Source organism: Artibeus jamaicensis, unplaced genomic scaffold, assembly GCF_021234435.1.
Source record: "Artibeus jamaicensis isolate MK-2021 breed Jamaican fruit bat unplaced genomic scaffold, CSHL_Jam_final scaffold_1031, whole genome shotgun sequence".
NCBI classification, from domain to species: Eukaryota; Metazoa; Chordata; class Mammalia; order Chiroptera; family Phyllostomidae; genus Artibeus; species Artibeus jamaicensis.
In genome coordinates this window covers 2,903,855-2,928,082 of record NW_026522026.1, presented here as the reverse complement: position 1 = coordinate 2,928,082, position 24,228 = coordinate 2,903,855, and the positions used below count along the sequence as shown (strand labels likewise).

The 24,228-nt window shown below is 36.7% G+C and overlaps 2 protein-coding genes and 1 long non-coding RNA gene across 3 annotated transcripts in view; 1 reads left to right on the top strand and 2 right to left on the bottom strand.

The window, feature by feature from the left end:
* Positions 1–11,352, bottom strand: part of AFM (afamin) — a 21,407-nt gene extending 10,055 nt beyond the window's left edge. The window contains exons 1-8 of the mRNA XM_037150208.2: positions 11,218–11,352; positions 8,158–8,203; positions 7,719–7,851; positions 6,786–6,997; positions 5,820–5,952; positions 5,128–5,225; positions 4,232–4,361; positions 1,724–1,938 (exon numbers count right to left, since the gene is read on the bottom strand). Coding sequence (XP_037006103.2) covers positions 1,724–1,938; positions 4,232–4,361; positions 5,128–5,225; positions 5,820–5,952; positions 6,786–6,997; positions 7,719–7,851; positions 8,158–8,203; positions 11,218–11,305 — 1,055 coding nt within the window. The 5' untranslated portion in view covers positions 11,306–11,352. The remainder of the gene's footprint in view (positions 1–1,723; positions 1,939–4,231; positions 4,362–5,127; positions 5,226–5,819; positions 5,953–6,785; positions 6,998–7,718; positions 7,852–8,157; positions 8,204–11,217) is intronic.
* LOC119052812 (uncharacterized) lies at positions 10,819–21,946 on the top strand. Its single transcript, XR_005083195.2, has 3 exons — positions 10,819–10,925; positions 20,196–20,393; positions 21,708–21,946. It is a non-coding gene; the product is annotated as an uncharacterized LOC119052812 (long non-coding RNA).
* The window catches only part of AFP (alpha fetoprotein), a 19,168-nt gene continuing 12,364 nt past the window's right edge, over positions 17,425–24,228 (bottom strand). Inside the window, exons 9-15 of the mRNA XM_037150207.2 lie at positions 23,291–23,423; positions 22,646–22,743; positions 21,941–22,079; positions 20,176–20,399; positions 18,911–19,043; positions 17,934–17,988; positions 17,425–17,549 (exon numbers count right to left, since the gene is read on the bottom strand). Coding sequence (XP_037006102.2) covers positions 17,944–17,988; positions 18,911–19,043; positions 20,176–20,399; positions 21,941–22,079; positions 22,646–22,743; positions 23,291–23,423 — 772 coding nt within the window. The 3' untranslated portion in view covers positions 17,425–17,549; positions 17,934–17,943. The remainder of the gene's footprint in view (positions 17,550–17,933; positions 17,989–18,910; positions 19,044–20,175; positions 20,400–21,940; positions 22,080–22,645; positions 22,744–23,290; positions 23,424–24,228) is intronic.

Here is a 24,228-nt window from a genome sequence, read left to right as displayed (position 1 = left end):
GCAACTTAAAACTCTGTTTCTGACTCAACATGCTCATTGTTGCTCTATCATTTCCCCCACATTTCCAATACTACTTATGATATAATAGTGATGACAATGATGATAAAAGTTGCTTTCATTTAGTAAGCACATGTGCCAGGCTCAAGTGAAACACATTACATCTATCAATCGTTTACTTTAATTTCACTTTGAACCATGACTTCTCAGAAGCAATAGATCACAGTGATTATAAGAACAGGAGTCTGGAGCCAGACTGCTTGCCTCTGAACCTGGGCTCTATCATATATTTATTAGCTATATCACTTTGGAGCTTAACCTCTGTGCTTCAGTTTTCCTGCTTGTAAAATGAGAACAATAAAAGTGTGCTAATCTCAAAGAGGGGTTGTTTTTAAAATTAAATTTGTTAGTAAGCGAGAAGCACTTAACATTTGGTAAGTATTCATTAACCCTCTCTTCAGTCTAGGCACCCTTCCAGAGCTCGAGGTTGTCATGTAAAATGGTCTCATGACAGTCCCAACTAGTTATTCCACAGGGACTGCAAAGTCAGTGTGCATAGGTCCAAACACACTGTCCTACCCCCCAAAGCTGCTCCTGTACCCGTGCTTCCCATCTCATTGAATCTGATAACTACTTACCAACCACCTAAGCCCCAAACTGGGATTCATTCCAGAAGTTTCTAAAAAACAAAAGTGATTTTGTCCTTCCTTATTCTTCATTGAGAACCCTTCAGTGGCACCTTGTTACTTAGCACGGCTGGGCGATCTGGCCCCTCTTCCCTCTGCCTGCCCGCTGCTCACCACAGGTACCCTCCTCGCAGCCACACACACACACCAGGTGGGTTTATACTTCGATCCAAGCTCTACCCCGTGTCTAGATTACCAAAATTTCCTCGAGAACTTCCTCCTGCCCAAACCTTTCTAGAGACCCCAGGTAGAATTGCCCACTCCCCTCTCTGCCCTCACATTACTTAGCATATAGTGTTATTGGAAATAAAAGAACATTTCCTGCACTCAGTTATATTTCTGTTTCTTCTCACCTTCCACTTCTTATGACGAAAGCGTACTGGGGATAGAAACCCTGTCTAACCTATTAAAGTTCCTGGATTATACTTCATTATCAATAAACTTGGAATGAATGGATGAATACTCCATGAATTTTATGTGTGATGAATTAAAGTACCGAAAAGTTAGCTTGTCCCAGTGACTCAACCAGGACCCAATCTTGTCCCTTTGGTTCCAAGTCTACTACCTTCCCCATGAACAGCTAGAGGGTGGCACAGCATGACAGTCAAGCCTACAATTTCTTAGGTCAGAACTTTTGGGGTCAAATCCTTACTCTGTCATTTTTTTTTAGCTCTGAACTTTGAGTAAATTACTTAGTTTCTCTGTACCTCAATTTCTTCATCTGAAAAACTGGGGGAAATCATTTTGTACATGACATTGTAAAAGTTGAAATAGATCATCTATATAAAATGCTTAGCCCATTGTCTGGCACATGTCAAGAATTCAATAAACGTTAGCCATCACTATAATAACAGAGTTGCATTTTCTGAAATATGTGAAAATACTATAATCTGTAGCTGTGACTTTTGAAAATTGTGCAATACCCAGTGATTTAAATGATCACCATTTCTTCCACCCAAATTAGCCAAAATAGGTCACATCAAAAGTTTCTGTTTTATGATTGTTCTATGATTATAAATTTCAATATAGAGTTATATTACTTAGCCATGAAGATTTCTTGGTCAGCATTTCGTTCTTCACACAGATGTTCATTTTCGGTAAATTTTGCTTCTCTTAGAGATAAATCGTCTGGTCTGTCATCTTTATTCGAGTTAATTATGCACTCGCCACGTTCTGGTATTTGCTTTTCACAGCATTTTTTAATTTTGTTGGAGATGGAATCTTGTTTTGAACAAATATGGCTCATAACTTTGCTCTGTACCAAGTAAGAATGAAATGAATTTATTCTGACAGTTTTGTCAGGACTAGATTTTCCTTCAAAATGGAATGCAAAGCCAATCATGAGCATAGCATCTGAAATTGCTTCATTTTGATGGATAAAACTTATTTAAATTTTATATTAATTTAATTCACTTGAAGTTTCATATTAAACAAGCTTTATTACTCAAGATTTTAAATGATATAACTATGAAAATGAGGTGCTATTATAAATTCACATTTATTGTTAAATATTAACCATTTAAATAATTTACCCCTACTTCTTTGATATACTGGCATTTTTAATTCTACAGGTTGCTTCTTTCCATAAAAGTTTACCTGTGCATTAATGAGGACCACCAAAAACATGTTATTTTAATATTATTAATCCTAACCCTGGCTGGTGTAGCTCAGTGGATTGAGCGCGGGCCTCTGAACCACATGATCGCGGTTCGATTCCCAGTCAGGGCACATGCCTGGGTTGCAGGCCGGTTCCCAGAGGGGGACTCACAAGAGGCAACCACACATTGATATTTCTCTCCTTCTCTCCTTCCCTTTCTCTCTAAGGATAAATAAATTATTTTAAAAATATATTATTAATCCTAGATTTCTTCTCTTGTGACCTGAAACTACATTGCCAAGCACATAGTAGAAGCTCAATAAATATTTGATAAGAAAGAAAGAATGGCACACAAATGAACCACTACAGCAACTACCAGATGAAGACTTCTGAACCACAAGCTATTTTACTAATTATTGTCATTTCTGATGGATATTATTAACTTGAAGCTGTTCAAATTATTAAATGATGTATAAAATAAAAAATCTTACTCTTGCTCTTCATCCCAATTCTGATCTCCACATAAAGTTGTAGGAATAAGAGGGTGAAGTTATCTTATTTACGCAATAATTGGGTAATTTTTAAAAAGCTGATCTGGCCCCTAGTTTCTTCTCTGGACTCTCCAGAACAGGGCGGCACATTGCTCCTGCTCCGCTCCGGCTTCACACGAACCACAGTGAGTTCCACCGAAAGGGCAGGGCAGCCCAGGCCTCTGTTCAGGGTGCTTCTTCTGCCTAGCACCTTTCTCTAGCACACACTGCAGGTGAAGAACGGATGGAGCTCTGGGTTGAGGTGAGAAGTTGAATGAGGGCCAGCATGGTGTTTTCAATAAACCATCCTGAACCCAGTCTTTGCAAACACACGCACATCTCACTCAAGGTCATTACTGTTTTAGGCAACCTATATCTTATTGTCTGGAATTAATTTCTATTTTGAATAAACTGTAATTTAATTCCTCATATTTCTCTATAAAAGCATCAAAGAAGCTATTAAGAATATAATGTGATCTCCTTGTCTCAGCTCCAAAATTCATACAAAAATCTTGAACTATCCCTTGATTCAGTACATTATATTCTAAAACCCACACCTCCACAAACAAACAACACAGAACACGAATAGCTCGTGGGGTTGCTTTTAACTGGAGTATGCTTAGGAACAAAATAATTCTTAGGGACCTCTGTTGTCCACTGCTTAAAATAAAATATGCATGTCTTCATGTTCTAAAATTCGAGTTATTTAATTAACATATTCTTTCACTGAAAATTTGAAAAAGTAAAACTAATTAAATGTCACTATGAAAAAGTCATACTTCAACTAAGAAACTTTTAGTGAAAGTCAGGAAACTTTTAGTGAAATTGGTTATCTTTTTGTGCATAAACAACTTAAACTAGGTCAATACGTTTACCAGTATACACCCTTAGAGAATAATATTAAAGAACAGAATAAGAGTTTTATTTTTAGGTATTTTTTCATTACCATGTATCCCCCTTATTCTAAATTAACATATTCACTTATTCAGACAGACTGCTCCTAAATAACCTGGGGAAATTCAGAGAAAGCAGCTCTTAAAAATAAAGGAATAAATCATTCTCTGGGCTTTACTATTGATTTCTAATATCTGTAAAAGAGAATTTTCAGTATTAAAAATACTTTAATCTGGTCTAAATAAATGTTCACAATCCTAAATTTATGAAGTTTTATGTCTAAGACATTTAGCCACATGAAATAGAATCTGCTGAATAATCTAAAAATAATCCCATTAAAAAATCCAAATTTTATTTGGGCTTATTTGTTGACATTTTACTTTTATTATATTTATTTTATATTATTATTTAACAGTCTATTCACATTCTCATTCATTGCAGTAGAGTAGCCATGAATGAGTGTTACTTCTGAATAAACAAATGGCTGTCAGGGCCACTATCTTTACTCTGTTTTGGAGCATATTTACCCTGCCACGGATGCACTGCACAGCATCCCCTTCACAGCACACAGCATACTTGGAGGAAATGTCTTCGAGGAGGGAAGTAAGTTCCTTAAATTCAATCTTGGGGAATTTGTGACTAAGGATAACAATGTATCTGGAAAGAGAATTGATAAACCTTTAAAAAACTTGAACAGCAAGTAAAATAAGAGGGAATTATTTGATGATACGATACAAGTAGCTGCAAAAAAGCACTGGGAGCCTTGCTTTTTCACAGATGTCTTTATCAGAGACTGTTTATGTATTGCATGACCTGCACGATCTCTTTGAAAATCCTAGTTTGCGTCCTGGGCTGGGTAGTAGAGGGGAAGGCCCAATAGATATGTTCTCTTTCTTAACTTTTATAGCAAAGCACACCCTGCAAGGACCACCGCTTCCTGTTGTGAGCATGTGGCCAGCATAGGTAATCCATCACCTATGCTGAGCCTCGGTTCACCTATGATGAGCAGGAGCTGTGTTCCTGCTCAATTTGAAATTTCAGAATATTTCTCAAAACATCCCATTGGCACCATCACTAATTGAGTAGGGTGACCAATTGATATAGAACTTATCCATATAAAGTTGTTTCCTAGTCATTAAAGTCAAAGATGGATATCTATGTCACACTAAAGCATTTGGAAAATTAGTTCCCAGTTGGGAACTCCCAGGCCAACCAGCTTGGATTCCTAACTAACCAAAAAAAAAAAAAAAAAAACTCAAAAGTAGCCTTCTTTCTCTCCAAGCTCTCCCTACCTCCCAAGTCCTTTTACATCCCAACACTGTGTCCTGGTTCTCAGTTATCTATAGACTCAAGGACTAGGGAGGGTATAAATAAAGTTATCAATGATTTAATAATGTAGAAAGATACATATTATAAAACTCACATAGAGTTTAAAACTTGTGGTCCAAATTTCAAATATGCCCCACACACATTTTTTTGATAAGAAGATAATCCTTTTAAATATCGAATGACAGCTTCTGCCTGAAAGAGAAAGAAAATCCTATTGAAGCAGAGTAAAATCCCACTATTTCTTATTTCTTAACTACACGTCAAAGAGCCTATTCCAAAGCTTGCTCATAAATTTTTAAAAATCTATGGGATTTTTATTGGTAAATTTACATATCAGAAAAATATGCATTTGTGGCACACTGTAGAGGTGGAGCCAGTCTTTCTGATCACTGAATTGCACTTGGTGGGAGGGTGTATCGTAGTGAGCTGTGAGCTTCTCCCTCTTTACTGCATGATCCCATTTTGTGGTTAGCTAAAAGAAGGCTGCTAAGGATAGAAGATAAAATGTCAAATTTTATCCTGAATATCACTCACTAGGGCTTTCTTTAGAAAAAAAAAAAAAACAGAAGAGAGAGGGCCCTGTAAACTGGTGATTGTCTTTCAAGGGTCTAAGGAAATAAGAACTTTTAGATCAGCAGCAGGGGGTCATTGGGTTGAAAACCAGTAAAAGTAAGAAGAGAATGGTTATAAACGATAAATGAGTCTTTGCTATAACTTAACTTTCAATAAGGATCTACTGTGTTGGATGACTCCCTATCTGTCTTCGTGGAATAATGCAATGCCTACCCTTGTTCGAAAGCAGTCAGCCTTGTCTTGTTCTTCACAACATGTTTCAGTCATCTCCTCAATCAGATCAAGGACTCTAAGAAGTGTAGGGGCAAAAACAAAGGGACTCCTTCTGGAAACTTCATAGATATAACTATAAAAGGAAAAAGAAGAGAAGAGAGGGACAGGAAATAAACAGGAAAGAAGTAAGGGAATGGTAGAGAGGGAATGGAAAGAAAATAGAAGGGAAAGGAAAGATGGGAAAAGGCAATAAAATCAAGTTGTGAAAATGAAGTGCAAGGAAGAAGGATTTTCCATTAGAGAAGTCTTCGACATAAGGCAGCATTATCCAGTATCCAAGGAAAGTCTTTTGGAGTCCTATCATTGAATTGCCAACTCTAAAGTGAGTGATGATTACAGTTCTAACCCTGAGCACTGAGCTGTGGCCAGTGTCCTTACCTCCCATGCTGCTAAACGGTCAGATTCTCTCCCTTCCATGTTAAGAAGAGCCACCTAGACACACTGCCTCTGAGATTCAGGGATCATATTCACTTACGTTCATATAAACTTGTGATTTAGGTTTTAATGAGTATACCGGCTTCCTGCTTCTGCCATTGCAGCACTATGGAAAACAAGTTTTAACTAAACAGTTATTGACTTCATGTTTACCCTCAGTAAAAGCTGCACCTTCCCTTTGGGAAAGCAATATTGTTTCCTCTACTAGCAATTCGTCACCATGTACACATTTCTGTTCTAGGGCTTGTCACATTAGAAAATGCATATTATTAATGGAAGGACCTTGACACAGGTGTTTTATCTTATTCATGGTTATATTCTCAGCACTGAACACAGAATCTGACACAATAAGTGGTGAACAACTTAATTGCTCAGTGAACACAACTATGTGCCTTTGAAATGGATATAAGATATCCTTTAGCCTAAGAATAATTCTTCAGTTACATCATTTTTAATTAAAATGAAACTTACTTGCTTAGAAAAGATTCACTGTTATTTTTATAAGCTTGACATTTCACTTCAGGATCCAGAGTAGGGAGAGGCGGAAGGAATCCTACATCAGCTTTCTTATTACGGAAGAAACAGAGTCTCCTTTCATCGTTAACCTTACTGCAGCAGTGTGAAAAATTATGCTTTTCTGGCAGCCCCTCCATAGCACATATTGTTTCCAGTAAAACATCTTGCTGGACAACAGAGAAGTAAAAGACACTTTTCATTCATTGTGAAGTTTCTCAACCTTTTGAGTTGATATAATGATTACTGAGCATTACCCTTTGGGGAAAAGATGGCGATTCTCCCAATATCAGCAGCAGAGCATCTTGACCCACACCCTTGACAACCATCTCACACTTCGTGAGAGTTCCTCTACCCTATCCTAAGGCTCTTTAACCTCTTACTTTTTCTTTGCTTCTTATATTTCACTCGAGTAACAGCGTTTTTCCTCCCAGGGTGACGAAGTCAGAGTGGGTAGGTGTTGGTAAAGTATTTAGTAGGGGAGTTGAGTAATGGTTTTCTAGAGATGCAGACCTTATACGGGAAAAGCCAAGAAGAGAGGATGGGATAGTAGAGTACATATGGAGAGAGGCAGCGAAGGAAGGTACCTCTGTAGTCCTGTGTACTTCACCAGGTCTTTGGCTGTCCTACGTCTGTATACATATGGCATGCACTACAAGCTCATGGCCAAGTCCTGCTGTGCATGGACTGCAATCTCATAGTAAAGTCCCCCTGTGTATCATAATACAGAATTGCATCTCTCTTAGGAAACTACCTCATCCTAAATACTAAAGTCAGGCAAAATAAAAATGAGGGGCACAGAGTATCTTTCTTTTTAGACTTTGAAGCCAAAAAAATGTCTGTGTTGACAAATAAGCTAGTTTGTTTAAGGAACACAAACAGCTTACTTACAGGTAATTTTAAACACTGGGAGAGTGTGCTGTTGGCCAGGCATCGGTCTTTGTATTCTGTCATGGCTTTGGCCAACATTTCTGCTTCCTCAAACGATGCCTCCTGAATATATTGAGCAAATGCAATGATGGCACTGCAACAAGCCACACAGAGCACATACTGATCACCTGCACAGTTACCACGTGTGTTCAACAAACTCGCAGGAACAGCCCCTCGGTGAATGGCCTCTGGAAATTATCGAAGTGTGAGGCTATGAATTATACAAGCTCTTGACAATTAAATTATCTCATCTGAATTTTATGATTAATACTGTATTTACTTTTTTGATATGGTATTTATATAAATAAATTACTTTTGAGAAGCATTAACAGTTCTGGAATATATCAGATAAGATTATAATAAACACCATCATCATCAAAAAGAGTTTGAAGAAACTCACATATGTCCAGCATTCTCCTCTATAAATTTCTGGGTAGTACTAAAATCTGAAAAGCAAAGATATTTAAGTTATTCTATATCCTGGTATTTTAACATTTTCCTGATAAATAACTATACAAAAATATCTAAATTTATTGATACAAAGTATAAAATAGAAAACTAAGGTAGAAATAATTTTGTATATTTAATAAGAAGGAAAAAAGTCATATGAACCAAATATGGAATCTTAATCACAGCTAACTATATGCTTAATATATACTTATTTAATTGAATTGACTTGAATTAATCTCAAACTGACCAGATTTCAGAGTTGCCATTGACGGCTCCCCAGCCACAAATGTCAAATACAAACATCATTTCCATGTTAAGGATTTATCATGTTTGACTATAAAAGTAACATTAAGGTAAACTGATAGGTGATGTAATGTCACAACAGAGTCAAAGAAGAGCTGCCATAGCATATGGTGGTCAGTGTAGTTTACAGTGCTAGCCAGACACCTATATTTAGGTGATCTCGGGACTAGTCTCAGATCACTGGTTCCTTCCCAGCGAGCACCAGCCTAGCACATTTATATTCAACCACGTAGAATGCTTCAGTGGAGTCCTTACTTTTGTAAAGTAGTGTGCTGTATGTCATAGGGCAATCAATGATGACCGAGGCGTCTCTTTTGGACCTCAGGCTCCTAAGTACACTCACAGTGCAAGTGAACCTCGAACATGATTACCCACTGTAATCCAGTTTACAATGTATATAAGAACACTGTGGTTAAACAATCATATACTTTATAAAGCATCCCCCCCCAATATTTTCAGTACCCACCTGGCACCATGCATAATTATTATAATATTATTGACTACATCCCCTATTCTGTACTTTACATCCTCATGACTATTTTGTAACTACCAAGTTCTGCTTCTTAGTCCTAGTACACTGTACACCCGAAATTAATAAAAAATAATATTGACTGTAAATTATAATTGAAAAATATTTAAAATGGAAATCTATTTGGAAAAATAACAAAAGAAAACTTCCCTAATTTGGTGAAGGAAATAGACTTGCAAGCCCAAGAAGTACAGAGAGTCCCAAACAAGATGGACACAAAGAGGTCCACTCTAAGACACATCATAGTTAAATGCCAAAGGTTAAAGATAAGAAGATAGGAGGGTGGTGTAGGGGAATGGGCGAGAGGAGAGGGAATTAACAGGTAAAATAGGTAGTTACAAAAAAGACATGGGGATGTAAAGTACAGTATAGGGAAGGGAATAGCCGAAGAACCTACATGCATGAACAAAGGTGGGGGGAATGCCTGAGGGAGTGGGGGGTGCTGGGTAGGGGGGAGCAAAGGGGAGAAACTTAGTAGGACTGTAATAGCTTAATCAATTAAATGTAATTTTATAAAAGGTGTAGAATTCAAAAAAGAAAAAGAAAAAAATAAAATGTATGTGACATCTTCAAATAATGTGGATAAGTACCTGACAGGGATGCTAAAGGATCCTTGGGTGAGGAATTAGAAATAGATTATAGGAGCAGTGGCATGGGAGTTGAATCTGAAAAAATGTACAAGATTTCGGCTAACAAAAAAATAAGAGGCCTCTTCTTTCTGTGTATAGAATGATGTAAGAACACAAAGGTGAGAAATCTTGAGATGTCATTAGGGAAAGAAAATTAATCCACCTTGATGAGAACATGGGTCATAAAGAAGGACGATGGGACCTGCTATAGAAAGGACCTGGGTCCAGATTAGAGGAGCCTTTCACACGAAGCTGGGAGTTTGGGCTTCAATGGGAAGACATAAAAAGCCATTGAAATACTTATGTAAAATGATTATTTTTATATGCCAAGAAATACTATCCAGGTAGTCGTATCCCTAATATGCTGGGATCTCCCACAGTGCCTGATAAATAAAAATGACAAGCACTATTTGTCAAGTACGTGAATGGAATAATGAATGGATGAATGGAAAAAAGCAAGAAACCCATCAGGAGACTTTTGCAATTGGAGGGGATAATGGGGAGGGGGAAAAAGGGTTTTTAGGAACATGTGTAAAGGATACATGGACATACCCAAAGCGGGGTAGGATCAAGAGTGGAAAGTGGGGGTGGCTGGGGCGGAGGCAGTGGTGGGAGGGAAAATGGAGACAACTGTACTTGCACAACAATAAAAATATGTTAAAAAGAAAGAAAACTCAGCAGGACATGGGTTTTTGGTAGTGTAATGGAAATGCAAAGGGAATCATAGATGTGAAAGACAGAGACAAAAATCAACAGAGTATTTGAACAGGTTGTTACAAGGGACAAACAAGAAGGAAAACTCAAGAATGACCAATTGTGTTCAAGCCTTGTGACTGGGTCTCACTAGCAGGCACCTCACTAGGGTGTCAAATTGAGTAAGACACAAGCTCATCTTTGGGGCCACCGTGACATGTATGGCACTTTTGTGCAAGTTACAAAAAGGTGCTCCTTCCAGGCCAAAGGGATTACAAAGAAATACCTCCTCTGATTAGAGGAAACTCAAAATGTGCCCCCTTCGATTAGAAGAAATATAAAAGTCACCCTTTCCTTCAGACTGACACTGTGTTGCGCAGACTTGTGGGAGGGGACTGTGCAGGCTGAGGGGATTTACTAACTGTACAGTCAGAGGTCCCACCACCCCTCCGGGTGTTTTCTACCCAGTTAAGAGATATGCTAAACAACTAAAGGTTCCAGAAAAACCCCAACTCGAATCTGGTATTTCACTGTTACCATGTACTCTACACTTTCACAAGAAACGTGAGTATTTTAAGATCCAAATCCTATCTCCCAACAACACTTCCTATACTGGTGTAGGACTAGTGACCATTTGCTGGATATGGTAACTGTCTCTATAGATTGCTTAATATGACCACCAAAAGACAAAAGCTGGGATAGCTCAGGACATCTGATCAGTATATATAAACTAGTAGGGATGTGGGGCAGAAAAAAAACAAGTGAAAAATTAAGTTGAAAGAATACAGGTTAAAATAATAGAAATTATCACAACCTTAGTCATTTCTTAGCTGATTTATACAAGTAAATTTCTTACCTACATCTTGAGGCTTTGTGGGCAAGTTTAGGGATTCAGTCAAAAAAAACAAGAAAATAACAAAACCTATAAGTTTTAACTGTTTCATTTTTTTAGAAATCACATTCACACAGGAAAGTAATATGATTGAGGAAAATTGGGGTTTTATGTTATTCATTGACACTACTGGTAAAAAAGTAACCTGTTTAACCTCTTTCTCACATACCTCAAATTTGATTGTTATTTGATCACACTGCAGAATTCTTGCTAATTATTAACTAGGAAAAATTATCTCTGTTTTTCACTGGAAAAAATCTATTGGTTAGGAAAAAAAAAAAGTCCACAGGTTAAGTATGCACAGTACCTAATCAAATAGACAACTGAAAAATATCTTGAAATACTGCATCTGCTAAGAAAAAAAGAACTAAAATAAATAATTTACCAATTAGAAAATACAACTAGAAAGATGTTAAATTTTGCTCGTAATCAAAGGAAGTTTAATTTAAACAAAATAAAAAATCATACCTGATAGAATCAGGAAAAAGAAAACAATTAAGATATCTTATTCTGGTAAACAAATAGCAAAATAGGTACCCGTATGTTCAAAGCTTTTAGAAAACAAGTTTTTAATAAGGTTCAGTAGTCTTAAAAAGATTCATGTTATTGAAACCAATCACTCAAGTTTTTGAATCAATACTAAGGACATGATTCTATGAAAATATTTTAAGTACATAATTAAAAGTGCTAATAAAGCAGGTGTTAATGAGAAGAATAACCGTGTAGGCAACTGGGTGTAGTCTTACTGAGAACTAAGAAGCAGAAAATTTCCTAGAATTGCCCTACCAGAGGACTGGGTAGCTGGGGCATTTATCCACTGACTGAGGAATATGTGAGCAAGAATAATAATCATGAAACCTTAAGGAGACAAGCTACTAGGGTGAGGCCTAGTATAAAGCAGCACTACTGGATAGTCAAACAAATTCTAAAACATTATAATAATTGTAACTATAATGATACTGACAACCAAGAGAGAAATACAACAATCTAAAAATCTAAAATTATATTCAAATGGCTATCCATACACTGGAATGATTACAAATAGACCAGAGATCCAAATGTAAAGAGAAAAACACATAAATGTTCTAAAAAAATACAAATAATTTGGGGGGAATTTTTTAAACTATGTTGCAAAACCCAGAAAAAGAAATAAATTCAACTGCATGACATTTTTTCTGAGACTCTACATGGAAAAACTACTATAAACAAAGTCAAAAACCAAGGGGAAAAACTGAAAAAGGGTAGTTGCAATTTGCATTATAATATACAAAGAGCTCCTAGAAATTGGAGGGCAAAAGAAAAAGAATAACAATCTGATAGAAAAATAGTAAAATGATATAAGCAGATAGTATACAAGAAGGAAAAACTGATGGGCCTTAACCATAAAGAAAGATGTTGATAACAATACAAATGCAAATTTAACAACACCCCAGTACCATTTCTTACCTATCTCATTGTAAAAATCTGAAGTTTGATAATATATTTCAAGGATTAAGCTGTTGGGAAATAGGTTCTCTCATCCATTGCTAATTTGAATGCAAAATGGTGATACAATATTTATAAAGGAGAACTTGGCAATATCCAAAAATATATATGCATTTGTCCTTTGAGCTGAAAAAATTCTAATTGGTACATATACTAAAAATATAGTGCCACTATTATTAAATGACTAAAGACGTAGGTGATTCATTGTGGCATTATTTATAGTAGTAGAAGATTGGAAATAATCCAAATGTCCATTAGTAGAAGTTTGGTTAATAAACTGTAGCATATCCACACAAAGAAATTCTATGAAGTTGGTGTTTTTTTTAATTTAGGAAAAACTTATGCTAATACTGAGTGATTATCAAGATTATATTTTTAAGCAAAGAAAGCAAGGTATTGAACAACATTTTAATATGTAGAATAAAGGTAGAATGGTGTAATAGGACCATATTTATACTCATATTTGCTTGATGTCGCCTCTCTCACTCCTAATACTGGTCATTTGTCTTTTGTCTTTTTTCCATTGATAAGTCTGGCTAGAGGTTTATCAATATTATTAAACTCAAAAAACAAGCATTTTGTTTCATTGATTTTTATATATTAGTTTTTCTATTTTATTAGTTTCTTTTTTATTAGTTTTTTTCTATTTTATTAGTTTTCTTTTATCTTTATTATCTCCTTTGTTATGCTTTTTTTTTAGTTTCTTAAGGTGGAAGCTGAGTTCACCGGTTTGAGATCTTCCTTGTTTTAGTGGCACCCCCAAAATGCTGGTATTTTCATTTTCATCCAGTTCAAGATATTTTTAAATGCTCTTTTTGCTCTTTTGATTCATGAGTTCTTTAGAAATGAGTGATTTAGTCCATGAACATTTGGGGATAGTCAGAGACCCCATTATTATTAATTACAAATTTAATTCCCTGCTACCAAGCAATTCTCTAAAATCTCACTTAACTCTCTTTTAGAAAGACAAATTCTTTATATGTTAATTCACAATTGGGGTGGGGTGAGAGGGGGGAGGGGGGTACTTTAGAAGAGTTCATTCCTAAGAGTGGCTGCTCAGTGCTCACTTTTCCCCAACAGTTTGTCATCTCCACAGGAATTTTTAGTTTACAAACATCAGGAATGAGAGAGGTGACAACGCCACAAACATTAAAATAATAACAAGGGAATATTGTGAAAAATAACCTGCCAATAAATTTTATGACTTAGATGAAATGAACAAATGCCTTGAAAGACAGAAACTACCAAAGCTCACTGCAGAAAAAACCAGATAACGTAACCCTGTGGACACCACGCAATCCGGGCCACTGCTTCTGCTGTATGTTTCACAGTGGCGGTGGGTGAAGGCACGGTCTTCCCTGAGACACAGTGTGCAGACAAGAGCACAGGTTCCATTCTATCTCCCTCCCACCGCTTCATCCTCTTTAAGGCCAGTTACCCTAGTCTGTCACAGAAACACACAGGCACACATGCACCAGATCTTTAACCTTCTCATGGAGGAGAAATGCATTTTCTGTTTTTTAATGTTAATTTTTAGAGCCATGCTTTCTCCTCTCCTCAGTGTGCCTTTTAGAACATGAAGCAGTAAAGGAAGTCTCCAGCAGGTGATAATGAGTGTGTGTGAGGAGATGATGGAGTGAGCCCGTGCATATCTGACGGCAGTTCTCCAAGAAAGAAGAATCACAAACCCAAAACTCTGAGCAGGAAATTAATTGGTAACTTGAAAAACAGCAAGGAGGCCACTAGTCTGGAAAATGTTGAAAGAGAAGAGGGTAGAAAGGGACCATCGTGGAGGGGTGTTGGACAGACTTTACATTTTACTCAGAGTTAGATGGGAAGCCACGATAGGTTTTAAGTAAAAAAGTGGCATAATGTGTGTGTGTGTGTGTGTGTGTGTGTGTGTGTGTGTGCGATGTGCTAGTGAGTGAGGTCCAAGTCCTGGCGATCCTATGAATGATCGATTGATGGCACAATGCCCTGATCTCAACAGCTCTACTCAGCTCTGGTGGACCCACGCCTATGGCTGCCTTTGTGGAGGTGCCCATTCTATATTCGGTCCTCCTCTTTCCTGCTACCTTCTGTTTCCCCAACATTATTGTCTTTTCCCAAGAACCACACCTTCTCATGATGTGCTCGATGTAAGATGGCTTCAATTTTGTCATTTTTGCCTCTAAGGATGTTTCAGGTTTAATTTGTTTTAAGACCCAGTCATCCATCTTTCTGGTGGTCCAGGGTATGCATAAAGCTCCCCTTAACACCCTCTTTCAAATGAATCACTTTTTTATATCATCCCTCTTTACTGTCCAGCTTTCACAGCCATATATAGTAATTGAGACATTGAGGGTGTGGGTGATCTTAGTCTTGTTATCTAATGAAACATCTTTACTCTTGGTGATGTTTCCTGGTTATTCTATTGTTATGCCCCTGAATCTCAACCTTCTCATAAATTTTTGATGAAGGCATAATGTATTTAAATGTAAAGAATCACTTCAATTAGTATGTTGACACCAGGGCTAGGGATGGGGCAAAAGTGCATGAAAGAACACCAATTAAGAAACTATTGAAATAATCCATGTGTGGTATGATTAGGACTCATATCATAGGTATTGAGAAAGTTAAATTCTGGATATACTTTGAAGATAGAGCCACCAGTCTTTGCTCATAGGGGTAATATGGAAGAGAAGAACCATATGATTCTAAGGCTTGTGGCTTGAGAAACTAGAAGAATTGACAAGACAGAGGGAAACACAAGTCTGGGACAAGGCAGAATTCAGTTTGGAATGTGCTAAGTTTGAGTTATTACTGTATTATCGAAATGGAGATATGAGGAAGGAAATGACATTTGAGCCTGGAAATTAAGGAAGAAATCCAGGCTGGGGATATAAAGAGGTGTCGTCCACATCTAGCTGGTATTTCTGAACCAATCTAGATGAGGTCACGTAGAGAGCAAGTTCAGATTCAGGGAAGGCTGCTCTGAGACACTCAATATTTAGAGGTTAAAAAGTTACAGAAATTGCAGCAAAGAAGACCCAGGGGATGAAGCCATAAGATAGAAAAAATCCAAAAGCCAAGTAGAAAAATGTTTCAAGGGAAAGAGAGTGACCAACTGTGTCAGATTCTACTGAAAGCCATAAGCAAAGTGAAGACAGAAATTGGATTTTTGAGGCATGGGACTCACTGGCAACCTTGGCCAGAGGTTACCCTGAATCTTTATTTTTCTGGCTAACTTGTTATTTCAAAAAAGTAAAAACCATTTAAAATCTCCAATTTGACATTGTACTGATATCATTGGTCCTTGTCTTTCCAATCATTTTTTTCTTTATATATTTCAATGAAACATCATTTGGCTCATAAATTTTTCTAACCAATTTATCTTCACCGAACTTTTAACAAAAATTTTACTTTTCTTGTTTAATGCTTTCATATTGAATTTTATTTTATCTTATTGTGACTTTTAAATTAATGCCTTTTGGAATTAGAACAAAATCAGATGAAGTCTAGAGATTTTGCAACAGAATGTAAGGTCCAGAGCAATTGAGAGAGAACTGAAAGCTTTCTGCACTCCTGTGGAGCAATTGTTTCCTCCTAGAGGAGAGGCGAGAGTAGGAACGCAAGTTTTAGACATTTATTCAAAACTAACACAATAAACGGCCTCCCTACTGGTCGACCGACCTTTTTTTCTCCACTTTCTGACCTTGGCCCTCTGCACTCTTTCCTCTACCTCTGCTCTCCATCCTCCATATCTCACAAATATCCTTCTGAAAGATCGTTACTAATTAAATATCACTTTGGTCCCTTTACCTTTAAGATATTGTCCAAACCTTTTGGAATAAAGTCCTTGAGAGTCTTGCTCAGTCCCACATGGCTTCCATACCTGTGCTCTTCTGCTCACCCTGCCCTCCCCCGCAAACCATTGATCATGTTTTGTCACAGGCTATTTCACTCTCTCGAGAATTGGACTGTCTCTCTTATTTGAATTCATAAATGCCCTCTCATCTCTAAGATTCTTCTTAAATGATGATCTCTCAGTGTGAGACTTTCCCCAAATGATGGTCTCACCCATCCTTTGATTCAACAACTTGTCACATTTCTATGATAGCCATAATCTTCTTGCATTGCTACTAGCTGCTTCCTTCTCTGCTGAAGCAACTGGAGGACAATGGTTGCACCGAGAACAGCACACGGTACCCAGTGAGTGCTCAGTAAATAAATATTTGTGGAATAATGAATTCATTGATAAAAATTATATTCAATCAAAACAACTATAGTGCGTTACCTATAGGTTTTCAAATGTCAGCGAATAGAGAACTGAACATGAATGAGAAAAAAAGAGGCTAAACTTGGAGTAGAATCATTCTGGAGGGATTCTATAAAAGCATAATTCCTTTTCTCTTCTCCAGCTTATCTGTTAGCATGTGTAAATGGTCATTTAATGGAATATGTGTCCTGGAAGCACCACACTGTGCTTAACCTGGGAATAATTTTTTAGTTCACCAAGCACTCTAGACCTTAGTATTATAAATCCATCCTTGGCTGGATTTAACCTCTTACCATAATCAATACTCAAATACTCAATGCTTTTTGACTGGAATCTGTTTCAGACACTGGTATACAAAACCATGGAAATTACCTTTAAATTTTCATAAATAAGCAAGTAGAAACAAAGAATATTTGAGGATATTTTATTTCTATGATAAAGAAATCTCACATAAAAGTCTTCATCATTTTATTAATTCATAAAAAGTACTAAAATCATTTAGAATTTAGAAGTTCACACCAAACCCCAAAGACAATTTTATCTTCTCTTCACCCTGTAATATGAACAAAAATATATTAAGTACTACATAAATTAATTAAATAGGTTAAATAAATAAGTTGAGCACAGTTAAATACTAGGTGCAGAAGGTAACGGGTTTATTATTTTATATCAGAGAAATATTAGATAAATAGGAAGTTCTTCTCATGGCTTTCTCTGAAGCCTTTGAATTAACCTCAAAGAATTTTGAGTTAGTTGAGTCATTAATTTAACACTGTTGTCATAATTTTGTTTCAGTATCTTTAAAATAAGATTTTTTATTGAATTGCAGTTATTTTTTAAGAAAAGCATTTAATGGTAGTTCTTAGGATGCATTTCACTATAGATTAATATTTGGGAGAAACAACATTATTTAGCCTTGTCTGAATTTTTTTGTTACCTGAAGTAGTTTAAACTCCCAAAGCAGCCCGAGTTTTTGAAATTAGTTTTGGACCCTGCAAATTAAGAACAAATAAGTCTCCTCAGATAAAGGCATGGATGACTGTGTCAGACATACAATTAATTCTCCGCTATTCAAGGGTGAATTCACATGTTTATAGGTTAACCTAGTTAAAAATAAAGACATACATTTCTGATGCCAGCAAGCTGGGACAGTGGAGGGCAGAGAGAGAAAAAACAGTAGATTTTGTTTGCTTTATAACAATGTCTAAAGCATAGACACATACTGATAGGTCCATACACTCAAACATATTTAATTATATTATCTATGGGAAAAGTAAACATTTCTAACTATTACACATCTCTTTAACTTATATAAAAATATTCAAACTTTTGTAGTATGAAATAGATAAAATTGGCAAAATGGCTGTTATAGAATATATTTTTTAAATATAGTGATGCTATATTTAAATATGTTTAGTAATACAAACTAAAGGCTTACAAAATGTAGCCAATTACAAATTCAGGTAAAATTGCTAAGTAATTACATTAAGATAATTTCTAATTACTACTCTATTAATATTCAAAGGCATGTTTCCAAATGAGTTCAGATATGTTTTCTATAAATATTCCTCTAGTATCCTATTTGCACGATTCATTTGCTAATAAATTCTTTTAATCCATTTAGCTGAACTGACAAATTTTATTTCAGAAACTTTCTAAATTATCATCAATTAATTATATATTCACTTTATTGTTTTTTTCTAAGAAATAAATCAAAATTACTAATTCCATTAATATTTTTTTAAATTTTACTTCTTTCTACTATTTGGTGAGAAAACCGTTTCCATTTCTAAATCAAATTTAAATCTCTCTGGCATTATTTTAAAGTTATAGATTAAGGGGGTGCCCTTTTCATTATTCATTGTAGAAAATTCTGTACCAAGTATTTTGAGTCCAAAAATGAGCTACACATACCTCTTCTGCAAAGCATACTTCCTGTTCTTGACCCTGGCAGCACTTTTCCAGTAGACCAGAGAAATCTGCAATAACAGCTTCAAGTTGTTCCTCTGTTATTTGTGGCTTTTGCTTCACAAGGTTAATGAGAAACCTATTTAAAACAAAACACAAGGGAAGTCTGTTATGCAATGATACTTTTCTTAAGTCTTCCCAGTAGAGAATTTTCAGAGCCTTAGCAACCTTTACCATAAACCCTCTTTCCATCAACCCATAATCTTATGACTTAGCTTATACACCTTGTCTAATACTTTCATCAGAAAGGCAGGTTAGAAACATGCCAAGTATTCCCCTGGTCTGCATTTGTGCACATTATAGAGGAAACAGTATTTCACAGTTCTACCATACTTATACCTAGTGAAATGCAGTCTTTTTCTTACTTATTTAGAATATCCTTTCCAATTTTCTCTTCTAAATTGTCTTATCCATATTCAAAGGCTTTCCCAACACCTGCCATCCATAATTACAACACCCCTACTGAGCACTGGCAATACTAATTCTCTGATATATTCATTTAGCAATACTTCCATGCTGGAATTAATGTCAGATGGAATAATAAGAAAGGTTTGCCAGAGGAGGTAATATTTGTACTGTACCTTGTAACATGTCCCAGATTTTAACAGAGAAAAAAGGGGAAAACACATTTTCCAAAATGAAGGAAGACCATTCACAAAGCAAGAGAGTATTAAAATGCATGGGGCCACTAAAATGCATTGGGCACCATCCGTTGCATCAACTTGCATTACCATCGCCATTACAGAATGCCTCCCACAACCAATTGAAATGTGCGTTCCATGTCATAACACTCATACTTCATGGTTAAATCAAACATTATGGTCATTCTCTTCAAAAGGTACACAATGTGGAAAGCGATTCAGTAGTATTTTGGAATGAAAGTACCCAGAGGCACTGCAAAGATATACTTTAATTTTCCAAAACAGATTTCTCATTTTTCTCAATCTCAAAATAACACTACCACAATAGTTACAATGGAGACTGTTTTTACAAACAAGAAATTGTTGCCTTATTAAATTTTCCCAGGCCTACCTCCCAGTGAGGCTATGAAGAAGGTACTGAGAGAAAACCATTTTGAAAGCCACTTTAAGTGCTTTGGAATAATAATGTTCTCCTGATGATCCCAAGAGTGTTGGGAGTGCGGTACAGAAATACTAACTGCTATATGGTATAGTCACTCTTCTCCATGTTAGCAAATAAAAATCTCTTACTGTTGCTTCATTGTTTGCAGGGCTACACCCTGAGCTTGGCACAGATCCTTATGGAAGATGAACTTGTCGTCAGAGAATGGTGGGGGGACATATGTTTCATCCACCACCAAGCTGCTGAAGCATGGCCTCCTGTTGGCATATGAAGAAGTGCAGCACTGGCCGACAGCAGGGTTTATAGGAGTCTCTTCGTGCCGGATGCATAATTGTCCAATAATGAGGTCAGCCTAGTTAGGAGAATGGCGTGGGGTGGGGAACAAGGGGATGGGGCATGAGCCATAAAATTGATGTTGGTTTCCAGAAAATTGTTACAATGATTTTTTAATGTATGGTAATTTTTAACATTACAAGAAAAGTTGCTGTTTTTGTAGGATCATGTGTTGCTACATTATAGATTCTTGCTTGCCCATTTGTTCAGGCTGAACCTCAGCATTTAGTGACAGATGGCCCGTAGGTGATGTTGAGGACAGTCCCTTCAGCTATTTGCATCAGCTACTCAAAATACTTTCAAAAGGGCAAAAAAATCTCTGCCTTGACCTAGGAAATCAATACAGGGCTTACATTTTCCATGTTTATCTGGTTGAGTTTTCTACTTTACTTCTGGGCTCCAGAGAATCACTTTTTGAAGGTAAGACTAGCACAAACGCAGTCATTCCTCATTGAAAAGAAATAGGGCACGTGCACGTATATGTGTGTGTGTCTTTAAGGTTTTCCCCATGTAGAATCCTCCTTTCTTCCACACTTTGGAGATCTTCCTTAAGTGCCTACTAATAACTTGTAATAAGAGCCAACACATTTTGTGTGCACACTGTGTGTCAGGCTAGCCCTAAGTGAGTTGGGTATATTACCTTGGACAGCCATCTTATGTGGGTGGCACAATTTTTGTTCTCAAATGACAGATGAAAAAGTTTAAGCTCAGTGAGGTAGCTAGCTTCCCCAGTGACATGACTAACGCGTGTTGGGAGTGAGAAGGGACCGCAGACAGGAGCCCTCCTGAACACACTCCTGAGCCACCACAACATCCTGCATCTCTGCCTCCTCCCAACATGGCAGAATTCAATAAATGACAAAGAAGATGCTCAATCACAGGAAATTCTCCTTTCCTTCTAATCTCTGGTGAGAAGTTTCAAGGCCTGAAGACTAACTAGCAAATCATTCCCCATCATCAAAAAGAGGAAAAGGGAAAATTTTGTATACAATTTTTGTTACAGTTGTGACTTTAAGGGAAAAAATAATGGAAAAAAACCCATAATCATAGGGCACTAGTGAAATGAGTTGTTTCACTATCAAGAACATGGGACTTACCCTATTTTGTACCCTATACCCTATTGAAGGGAATAAATTATTCCTAAGGTCATTAGAATACCCTTGTATCTTTACTATGGAGAGTAAAAATATAGGTATGACTAATTTTAATCCATCAAAGATGAAGTTTTTCTTTTCTTTTAAACATTACAATAAGTATTTAGTGAACAAGAAAAGAAAATGGCGAAGTGACTGATGTGTTGGTCATTCTCTCCTCCCTTTATTTCTAGCTTGCTCAGACACTGTCGAGTGAACTGTTCACACTCCCACCAGCTGTTCCAGAAGGGCAGGAAGCCTGGCCACGTCTAACTATGTGAGCTGACTTTTCACACCCCCTCCAACTGTAACTGGCCAAATAACTCTAAGTCACCTCCACAATGGTTTTTGCCATTTTCCCTCAGTAGGAACAAGGAGGCCATTTCAAACAAGGCAGAAACGAGACAGGATGAGATGAGACACTCACCGCGCCCTCACCACAGGCCAACTGTTTCTCCTCGCTGAGCTGGCAACACGTGGCTGCTGCAATTGCCATTTTCCTGGTGTAGGCCAGCAGCTCAGGCGGGCTCAGCTGAGGGGCCTTCTTTGTGTAAGCAACAAGAAACCTGCAAGGCATTTTCCACCAAATCTTGCTGAGTCATTCATGAGTTTTTGGACTCACTTCTTCTCAAAGACCCTCTTTTGGTATCAGAAGACATGGACTCATTTAATCACCCATGTGGTATTTGGACCAACTTTTGAGATGCGATTACTGTACCACTCCTTATATTCCCCTTATACCTACATATCACAGTGGGAAAACAAATGCTGGGCAGAAGGTTGACTCCTATTCCCACTGTCAGAAGCTTCATTGATTTTAACTTCGATCTTTGGGTGTTTTAACTAGGACAAACTATGGCAAAATGAATATCTTTCCTGCAAAATTGGCATGATTTGGGGGAACCCAAAGCCCGTGACACAGATCACACTTCACAGGTCATTCTTGTTGCCTCCTGAACCAGGGGAATGGGAAGACTGCCTTCTCAGGGGAAATTGGGTGATCACTTTACACCTACTGCCGATCTGAAAGCAGAGCTGAAATCAGAGTAGCCATGGTGACTAATGTAGATGTATATTTCCCTCATGGGTTCATAATTTTAAATTACTAAAAATACTGCTTAATAAAACATACGCATTTTGTAAGTAATATTCTCCTAGCTTCTGGAAGAGACCACAGCTTCGCTTTGCCAGAGCTTGGCTCTCCTGGATATATTTCTCCAATTCTTCTTCCTGAAAATGCAAGCATTATTACACACATTTTTTTCTCTTCTTAGACACATAACTTTGTATGTAAAATTTTCCCAGTAATACTTTATTCTATGATGATACCAATCTTAGAGAAAGCAATTTTAAAAGAACTTTTTAAATATTAAAGATGGCAAAGTTTGAATTGTGAGAACTAAAACAAAGGGACTCTGGAAAGATTAAGTTTAAAACTTTGTGAATCATCAAGCAATTTGATGACAGAATTCAACCTTTGGATTAAGGATTACAGTTCTTTCTATACAAAAGCTTGCCTTTCTTAAACTGTTAAAAATTAGTATTATTTTTATTCTGCGTGTCAAATTTTGAGGATTATTTTTATTTCTAAAGTAAGCCAGTAGTTATTGACAACTAAGTTAATAACTACTTAATAGCTAGAGACTAGTAAACAGATACAACAAGCTAACTATTAGTTAATAGCTAGATATTTTCAAGCAATAAGCTAACAGTATATTTTAATGGATGACATCAATCCAATATTTCAGATTCCACTTAAAAAGCAAGAGCAACTTACCCCTTTATCCTGGCATTCAAGAGTGTTTTGAGACTGAGAACATTTCTCCAGTAACTCCTGATATCCTTTAGCAACTCTTAGAATTACTGGGACAGCAAACTTAGTATGTCTTCTTGAATATTCATAAGTAAATCTAAAATATGTGTGAAAAAATCCTGTTATTGGAATTAAGAGAAAAAAATCCTTCCTTTGTTATATGGTAAGCAGAAGTTAAAATCCAAATAAATAACCCTGGACATCAAATAAGATTTAAACTATATTCATGACAAAACTATTAGTACAAACTAAAATTCCTCAAATTGTTTTAAGGAATGGTGCATCTTGCCTTTTTTTTGCATCCTTCATTTTGGCTTTATGATTGTGAGTTTTGCATTCACTTATTCAACAAATAATTTTCCAGTGATGATTGTATGCAAGAATTCTTTAAGCAAATTTTTAATAATGTATAAGATAAAAATGTGTGACCTCTCCAAAGCATACATTATAACCCTGGCCAGTGTGACTCGGTTGGTTGGAGCATCACCCCACAAACTGGAAGGTAGAGGGTTTCATTTCTGGTCTGGGCACATGCCTAGGTTGTGAGTTCAGCCCCCACTAGGGGTGAGTGAGAGAGGCAACCTATTGATGTTTCTCTCTCACACTGATGTTTCTCTCCCTCTCTCCCATTCCCTTCCCCTCTCTTTAAAATCAATAAGCATATCTTGAGGTGAGGATTTTTTTAAAAAGCATACATGACATGGAGGCAGAAACAAATAAATAGGTAGGTGATTTAATTTTCAATAGTGCTAAATAAATGAAGACAAATAAAGTTAGAAGAGAAAGAAAGGGGTGACACCTAAGGTAGAGTGTGTGGTCAAGAAAATTCTTTCTGGGTGGCTCTTTTGGACCAGAAACCTATCTGGAGAAAGATCATTCTCAGCTGAGAAAACTTCTACTGC